General features: G+C 58.2%; 2 protein-coding genes across 2 annotated transcripts in view; one reads left to right on the top strand and one right to left on the bottom strand.

The window, feature by feature from the left end:
* rest (RE1-silencing transcription factor) overlaps nucleotides 1-2,365 on the bottom strand; it is a 5,576-nt gene extending 3,211 nt beyond the window's left edge. Inside the window, exons 1-3 of the mRNA XM_019858194.1 lie at nucleotides 2,220-2,365; nucleotides 540-837; nucleotides 17-478 (exon numbers count right to left, since the gene is read on the bottom strand). Coding sequence (XP_019713753.1) covers nucleotides 17-478; nucleotides 540-814 — 737 coding nt within the window. The 5' untranslated portion in view covers nucleotides 815-837; nucleotides 2,220-2,365. The remainder of the gene's footprint in view (nucleotides 1-16; nucleotides 479-539; nucleotides 838-2,219) is intronic.
* A 2,509-nt stretch (nucleotides 2,366-4,874) lies between these two features.
* b4galt1l (DP-Gal:betaGlcNAc beta 1,4- galactosyltransferase, polypeptide 1, like) overlaps nucleotides 4,875-8,670 on the top strand; it is a 10,141-nt gene continuing 6,345 nt past the window's right edge. Inside the window, exons 1-2 of the mRNA XM_019858239.1 lie at nucleotides 4,875-5,562; nucleotides 7,669-7,904. Of these exons, the coding sequence (XP_019713798.1) occupies nucleotides 5,301-5,562; nucleotides 7,669-7,904 (498 nt within the window). The 5' untranslated portion in view covers nucleotides 4,875-5,300. The remainder of the gene's footprint in view (nucleotides 5,563-7,668; nucleotides 7,905-8,670) is intronic.

The raw sequence follows: 8,670 nt of genomic DNA, 5'->3' as shown, positions 1-8,670 counted from the left end.
GGCGGCGGCGGCTGACCTGTGGTCGTCGCCCTCCTTGCTGTGGTGCTTGAGGTGCGCCACGTAGTGGTCGTAGCGGTTGGTGTTGTAACCGCAGCGCTCGCAGCGGATCAGGCCTTTGGCGTCCCCCGAGGCCGCCTCGCCCTCGCCGTCCGGGGCCGCCTCCGCCTCCTTGGCCTTGGCCTTGCTGCGGCCCTCCACGCGCTGCACCACCGCCATCTTGCTGAGCGCGTGCGTCCGCAGGTGCTCCACAAACTCCTCCTCGCCGTGAGCCTGAAAGTGACACGGCTTGCAGTGGAAAGGCTTCTTCTTCTTGCCGCCCTCCGCCGGCACCGCGGGCGGGCGGGGCCCGCTGGAGTTCGGGGGCGGGACTTCGCCGCCGGCCTCCCCTCCGCCATTTTGCCCGTTGCAGACGAGCGGAGACCGGGAGAAGGCGACCGCGTCGCCGTCGCGGCTCTCGTCGCGGCTCTCGTCGCCGTACCTGCCGAGGAGCGGTATCGTTAACCCGAGCGCCGCGCTTCCGCCGCGCCCCCGCCGCGCACCTGGCGACGCCGTCGTCCTCGCTGTCCGAGTAGCCGCACGCCACCGTCTTCAGCTCCACCATCTCTTTGTCGTCCGCCGCGCCGCCCTCGGCGCCGTCGGCCGCCGCCACGGCCGCCACGTTGGCCAGCATCACCAGCTGAGGGGCCGGCGAGCCGCGGACGTCGTCCATCAGCGGAAAGGGCTCCGCGGGGAACGCCGACGCCATCTCGGCCTCCTGCCCGCAAGCGCGCGCCAGCTGGCTTTCAACCGGAACCCGAGAGAAATCCCGGGCCATCGATGCCGCGCCGAACTCAAGTCCTGAAATAAAATCCCACATTTTAGTTTCTTTTATTTTGGGGAGGGGGGCCGGATCCACCTGGCATCTCTTTTTTTTTGCCCCCCTTCAAAAGTTGCATCCACCTCCACAGAAATGATGAATCCATGAAATTGCGAGCGACAACGTTGCATTTCCATCCCTCCCCCTTCTGCGATTGACGCTTTGGGAAATGCGGCGAGCGATTGTTTGGGCGCCCGGTTGGGTCCGTAATAAAGCCGCTGATGGGCGTTTTCCAAAGTCATGTTTGCAAAAGTCAAACGGTGAACAAGCGCAAAGAACATTGGCTTCGTGTGATCCGCTCTTCCAGCTACTCCTCGAGAAAAGATTCAAGCCGACGGGCGAAAAGGTTCTTTGGGCAAAACCCCGATTTGCCGCACAGTCGCCCCTTTCCTCACCGAGCTTCTCCGGCGCCCATCAAATCCAAACTATCGGGGCGGCCGTTTCCTACTTGGCGTGCTTCGAGTTGGCTTGAGCGGAGATGAGCACGCGACGCGGGTCGAGCGGCGTCGCCGCAGGTCTCGGCGACAAACGGACGCTTGTGGAAGCGAGGCGGGCGTTCGACGCTCCTCGAGAAGCCAAAGAAGAAGCGACCCGGAATCGCTTCTCCTGATGTCTTCGCTGTGTTCAGAACGCGCCCGTGACAAAGTTTGCCAACTTTGGGAGGGTGGAAAAAAAAAAAAAAAAAAAAAAAAAGCCCGGTCGGCCATTTTGAAACAGCACCGAAGCGGTCGACAGCGCCCGCGTCGCAAAAGCGACAAAAACAACAAGCCCCCAAATCTATCTCGTTTCAAAACCCCCCCCCCTCCCGTTTCAAAACCCCCCCCCCCCCCGTCCCGTCACAAACCGGCAGCGCGGAGCACATCCGAGAAAGAACGACAGCGTTCCGCCCTCGCTCTCGTCATCGTCGCATTTTCCAGCGCAAAGCCCTTCACACTTCGCCTCATACTCGACAAACTATTCGCGTTCATTCCGGACGTCGTCGAAACGTCCGATTCCCCGAAGGCATTTCGGACGCCTCAAAGCGCGACGCTGTCGGATGAGCTCGGCACGAACGCGCCGCCGCTCGACTTTGCAACTAAGTTGGCGGTGCGAGCGAGCCCGCAAGTCGAGGGCGGCCCAGAAGCGGCGACGAGGCCGCGGAGGAACGAGCCCGGGCGAAAAGTGCGTCCGGCAAAGTGTTAGCCATGGTCCTGAATCGCGATCAGCGGCGGACAGCGCCCCCACCCCCCTCCCGTCATCTTCTCGCCCGGTCGAGACGCGCGGGCCGCCTCCATTTTCCAAAAGTTTGCTCGCGGCGAGCGACGCCGCGCCAAGTTGAGTCCGAGGCCCGCCGAAGGCGACCCGCCGCCCCGCTCGCACTCACCCGCTGTCCCGGGGCGGCAACTGGTCGAGCGAGCCGCCGGCCCGCGGAGAAAACGTCCGCGCGTCGTCGAGGGACCGAGCGGGGAAGAAAGCGGAAAAAGTTGCCTCGCATTCCTCCACAGTGCGCCGCGTCGCTCGCGTGACGTCATCACGTCGCCGTCCCAAGCGACGCACGCGAACGGCGCGAGGGGGAGACAAAGTAGTGCCTCAGCGTCGCTTTTGTCCCCCACTCGACGACTTTTCCTTTGGTCGCACTTTTTTATTTGACTACGCTGATAGTTTTAGACCACTACAGTGCGGTTTTTCTTTTTTTGTTTAGGACACACTATTTTATTTGACTACGGCGCCGTTTTATTTCACTGCAGTACGGGCTTGTTTTACTCCGGTCACGTCGTTGAGCCAAAACATTGAACAAGACTGACGGTATTTCACGTCACATTTTATTGGAGCGCCGTTAAGAAAGAACAACTTCCCAATGTTGACTGCGGTAGCCACAATTGCGAGGAGGCCTCAGCGGGGGTGGGCGACTTCGATCCCGAGGGGGCCACAATGTTTCATCGGCGCTCCCGGGGGTCGACCGAGGACCGCGCGCTACCTTACCACATGTATGACAAAAACTCGATTTTAAATATGGACAAAATAAGTGCATACGCGCAAAATACGCGCTCCGAATACATTTCATTTGAATCATAGATTTTTCAATGCATGTGTAAGTTGAGGGGTTCGTTGTTTTTTAGTGGATGGCTCTTCTTTACGAATGACAAAAGGAGAGATGGGAGAATCCTTTCATGCAGTTTATTAAAAGCGAGAGAAAAAAAGGCGTCTGCACCGCAGCACGTTCGAGAACGCAACTCTAGTCACTAAAATCACTTCCTGCTTCTCTTACTTTAACAGCCAATCAGAACCTAGCAACACAAAAACATGTCTAAGCAATTATTAAACAACAGAATATCATTTCGGTATGCTTAACATGAAATAATATGATGCTCAAACATCAAATGATCATTAATAAAATAACATAAACCTACACGTGTCCAATAGTTCCACTATCCTTACCCGACAACAAAAGGGTTTGAAGCAAACAACAAAATAGCCACATAATCACCTCCACCCCCATTTTTTTTTTTTACATTTGTCCTGCATACCAAACCAAGAGCGAACCTCTTCATTGATCGAGCGCTTGCACAACGGCTGGCTGGAACGTCCCCATAGGACATGTCTGCTATCCGGTGGTGATTGGGGATAGTTTGACTGTTACGTCCCACGATATCTCGCGCGCGCGCGTGTGTGTGTGCGTGCGCGCGATTCAAAAGGGGGCATTTACCCGTTTACCCAGCAAGGGCCAATGTAAGCCAGTATCGTTCAATTCAAATTGCTCCTGCCGCCAACTGCAGCCCTGAACAGGACGTGAGCAGTGAAAAATCGATGGATGGATTCAACAAGCGAGAATATTTAATTTTATCTGCGAGCCAGATGAAATCATCCAAAGAGCCACACCTGGCTCACGAGCCTTAGGTTCCCGACCCCTGCCCTAAGGGGACGCAGAAGAAAAAAAAACGAAAAATATTTGCTTCCCTCGCAAACATTGTGAGATATCGCAATCTTTTGGGGTTTTTTTTTTTTGTTGTTTTTTTTGAAAGGGGACGCTGTCAGCTTGGCGAATGTCAGCTTCACTCTCACGCACGGCTGATTGAGAGACGACACTGCTTGGGGGAAGAAGACAATCATGGAGGAGAATCATTGAACGTCTTTGTATTTCGAGCCAATTATCAAAGTAAAATTCAATCAAACTCGCCAATGGGTGAAAACGCGTCATGTTTGTTGTTTTCAGTTAGATGACCGGAAAAGTACATCAACGCCATTAAATGAGTCCAAAGTTTGCAATATCTCGCAAAATGGCTGAGATGAATGAGATGGGGAGGCGCGTTCCTTCAACTCGTATTTGGGGTTTTTTTTTCATGCGGGGAATCGCCAGCATTTGACTCAGCCTTGATCTTACTTTTGCCGTTTGGTGCTTTCTACCGTCTTTGTGACTGACGGATTGTTTTCTTGTTGCGCGTGCGGTAGTTGCTCCGCGTACAGCGCTCGGATTGCGGCGGCGGCGGCGGCGGCGGCTGTTTGAAAGTGCTCGAGAAATCCACTCGGGTTGAGTTGAGCGTCAACTTCCTCGACGCTCTCGGGAAGGTTTTGGCAGTTGGGCCGATCCGGCCGGTGGCCTTGCCGTCGGGAAATGACGTCGCAGGCGGGCGCACCGGTCGGGGGCGGGTTCTCCCGCATTCCAAAGGACGCGTTTCCTTTTGAAACGGTCGAGGAAGTTGTGCGGAGGCGCGAGTTTGAACGTTTGTCAGTACGGCGCCGAGCCCACCCCTCGGACAGAGTCGGCCGGCGCAGGCTCAGGCTCAGGCTCAGGCTCAGGCTCGCCCGCTGGAATACAAAGATGACGTTCCGCACCAATCGATCGAAGCGTACAAGGTCATATTATTTCCTGAGACTTGTGCGTTTGCGCTCGCGGTTCATATGTGACGACAGAATGACCCAGTTTCCGTTTCATGATTGCACCCAAGCGCAAGAGTCAGCGGAACACTGCTGGAAAAAAAAAAAAAACCCATCCCCGACGTAGCGCAAACAGTCTTTTATTTTGAAAAGTGCGTGAGAGGAAACGCAGCGGTGCGACGTTCTGACTTGGCGGCCGATGAAGTTTTGTGGACTTTCGGGACTGTTCGAAAGTTGCCGTCCAGTTCGTTCGGTCGCCGCGCGTCCCGTTCGGCCTCTTTGGACCCGCGACGCGAGCGCGAGATTGTTCCGGGCCGGTTCGGCGGAAGCGGCCGAGTCCAAGCCCCTTTTTGCGAACGCGGGTCCGGGAAGCTCCCGGGGCTAAAGCTAACGCGGCGACGGCGTTGGAGTTGCCGACGTCACACGCCGTTGGCCGTTCGCCGGGCGCCGCGCCGGTTTCGCTTCGTCTTTTGGCTCGCCTTGACACGTCCGCCCGAGAGATGGAGGGCCGCGCGAGCAGCTAGCGGGGGCCGGGGGGGTCGACGCAACCGCAACCGCCAGCGAAAGCGAGAGCGAGAGCGAGCTCACGATGGCCTCGGCCGAGCCGTCGCTCAGCTTCAACCTCCTCCACCGAACGTGCAAGCTCGTGGTTCTGCTCTGCTTCCTGCACATCTCCGTGACCGTCTTCTTCTACGTCCGCTCTCTGGACCTCCGCTTCGCCTTCGTCCAGAACCAGCAGACCCGCGCCGGGAGCGCCGCGAGTGCCGCGCCCGCCGCCAGCCGAGCCCCGGAACCCGAAACGCCGGACGACAAACGCTTGAAGACATGTCCGCAAACGTCACCCCTGCTCGGTCAGCCACTTCCGCACCTTCGAACAACTTGTGCTACTTTAACTTCGCCCCCCCCCCCTCTACTTTTTCCTAACCCCCACCCCCCTCTTCTGAACTTGTTTGAAAGTTGATCTGCGTCGTTTCGAAGCTTGCTCTTCAAGTTTCCTCAACAGTCTGGCTTTTTTTTTTGGTGGGGGCTGGGGAAGGAACTCCTTTTTGTCGATTGGTTTTGGTTGGGTTCACGAGCTCGTTCTTTGTTTCGGCGAGCACACCGCGAGCCAAGAAGACGAGGACAAGCGTCGGCAGCCTCGCGGCCCTCCGCGAGACGTGCCAGAGAATGCGGTCTCGTGACGGCTCGCTTTTGTTTGGCGGCCGCGGCTCCGTTCTCGCGCGACGCGGGGCCGCCGGCCTGCCAAGACTCTCGGAAGCTCCTCGGCGGTTTGGCGACTTAGTTCTGGGATCGAAATGGCCGGACGGAATGATTTTGGAGGGGCGGAATGAAGTCGACCCGCTCGGCCTGAATTTAGCTCCGAGGCGAATCGTGTCGAATTCGGAACGCAAAAGTTTGCCGTTCGAGTTCACAAGCGCCGGTCCGCTGCGGTCGGTCGGGACCTTGTGGCAAACGTCGATCCCAACGGCCGACGCCGAATGGCAAATCACGTTCGGCGCTCCCGAGACAAGAGTGTTGACGGTCAACGCGATCGACTCGATTGTGTTGAGGAAATGATGATTGACGTTGAATTTTCGCCTTTGAAAAAAGGGGGTGTGTCGCGCCCACTTTTCTTTGACCGTTTGGGGAAGCGAGGACGCTCATCGTCGAAGCGTCGCGGGTGCAATTCTTTGCCCTTCTCGCTTGACGTTGGGCTTCGGCCGCGGGGGTCTCCGTCGTTTGACGCTCGGCGCCCCTTTTCGACGGGCTGTCCCCGAGCGCCGTTTTCACACCCGCCTCTTGATGATGGCGCGGCATCGGGAGCGAGTGGCGATTCGCCGTCTCGCTCGAGGACGCTTGGACAAGGTCGCGGCGGCCGGGGGAGGCGACCCCTCTATCGCTGAGCCACGCCGCCCCTCACGGGAGACGGGTCTGGATGCAGGCGGGCCGGTCTCGTACCTGCGCTTCTTTTGAACCTATCCGGTCTGTGTTGCGGATTGGGCGAAATGGAGGTTGAAGGTCATTTGCAGTTTGTTGGATGGCGCCGGCGCCACCTTCTTGGTGCCACTTTGTACGCGACGTTGCCGCCGCGTCTCTCCGGAACGCTTTTACCGCGACGCGCGTCGTCTTGAGAGCAGTTGCGACGCTTGGGTTCCGGTCGTTGTCGATGGCGTTTCGCGGGAGCCGAAGCGATCGCGGGGTTGGGGGGAACTCGGGGTCCTCGAGAGCCACCTTCGGCCTCCTTGCCCCGACGCACCCGATTCACTCGACGACGACGGTCTCGGGCTTTTCCGGAGCCGGCCGATGAGCCGCCGGTTTGAATCGGAGTCGGGCGGGAGACGGCTCTCGAGGAATTGGCCTTCCCCACCCTCGACCTGCATTGGATGTTGGCCTTTTGCTCCACAGTACCGTGACCCGCGTGTGTTCGATCGACTTTTGAATCCCGCACTTTCCATGTGCAGGAAAGACTCAAATGGGGCATTTTGGGGCGAAGAAAGGCGCGCGAAAACCAATTGGACTGAATTTGAGGAACAAGTCGAAATGGCCCAAATCGGCGTCACGGGAAGCCCCAAACTACTCCGGCCGCGTTTCCTGACCGGCGACCTCCCGTCGGCCGTCGTCCCCCAGCGGTCTGGCGGGCGAGGGTTACCGTGGCGACGGGGCGCCCGGCCGGGTCTGACAACACAATACAATTCATCCTGATTTGTACGGCGCTTTCACAACAGCTGCAGCTGTCACAAAGCGCTTAACAAAACACTTCACATAAAGTAAAAGAAGAAAGGCAACACATAACATAAAACACGGACAGCCGTGCAATTCTAGCCACTTTTCCCTCACATGCTTTGTTGTTTAAAGCAGTTTGAGATGAAAGAGGAGAGAATCAAAGTGTCCTTTCACCAGTTGGCAGAACATAGCAGCTGAAATTTGATAGGACCCGAAAATCTTCCATTCCATACTGACGTTGCGTTCGGTTGCAGTGGGTCCTCTGCGGGTGGAGTTCAACATCCCGGTGAGCCTGGACGCGGTCCGGAAGGCCAACCCCCAAGTGGGGCCGGGCGGCCGCTACAAGCCCAAAGACTGCGCGGCGCTGCAGAAGGTGGCCGTCGTCATCCCCTTCCGCAAGCGGGACGAGCACCTCAAGTTCTGGCTCTACTACTTGCACCCCATCCTGCAGCGCCAGCAGCTGGACTACGGCGTCTACGTCATCAACCAGGTCAGCGTCCGCCGCCGCCTCCTTTTGACGCCTCGAACGGCGGCCGTGTTTTGTCGCGGGCCACATCCACATTGACTTGATTGATTGATTTTGGCGGGGGTCGGAGTACGCTTTTATTCGGCGCGCGGCTGCGAGCGCTTTCTCCCGTCACGTCATTTCCGTACCGGCCTCGCGCCGGAATGATTTTGTCGAAGCGACGACGCGGCCCGTCGCTTTTCCATCGACGGAGCTGGAAACGCGCGCTCGGCCGTAAGCGCGGCGGTCTGCTCAAATTCCCGTTCTCCGATTCGTTTGCTCCGGAGTAAACCAAAGCAAAGCAAAACCCAAACGGCAAGTCCGCGCCTCGATGAGCGTCACGCGCGTCCCGAAGTCACCGCCCCGGCGACTTCCAGGCGGGCGGCCTCGGCCGGGGTCGCGCCTCTGCGAGCGCGTGGCGGAAATCTGGCCCCGTGCTGAAAAAGGACGGCGTCGGGCACGGGACGCTCGGGATCGTTCCGATGTGGGGAAAAAAAAAAACGCGCTCGCGGCTTTCGGCGCACTTTTGAGCGTGCCAAATGCCGCGCGATGATCGCGCGCCGCCGCCGCTTTGCGAGCGCCGTCGGGGCGCCTCCTCGCTCGCATGTGTGCTTTTGAAATGGCTTGTAAAGCTCTTCCTTGTGGTCTTGTTCCTCGCTCTTCTCTCTTTGAACCCTCACCCGCCCGCCCGGCACGACAGGCTCATCGCCCCGGAGCTGCTCCGACGCGCCCCCCCGGCCCCCGCGCGGCC

This window comes from Hippocampus comes, unplaced genomic scaffold, assembly GCF_001891065.2.
Source record: "Hippocampus comes isolate QL1 unplaced genomic scaffold, H_comes_QL1_v1.1 scaffold48, whole genome shotgun sequence".
Lineage (NCBI taxonomy): Eukaryota > Metazoa > Chordata > Actinopteri > Syngnathiformes > Syngnathidae > Hippocampus > Hippocampus comes.
This window is presented reverse-complemented; position numbering and strand designations above follow the sequence as displayed.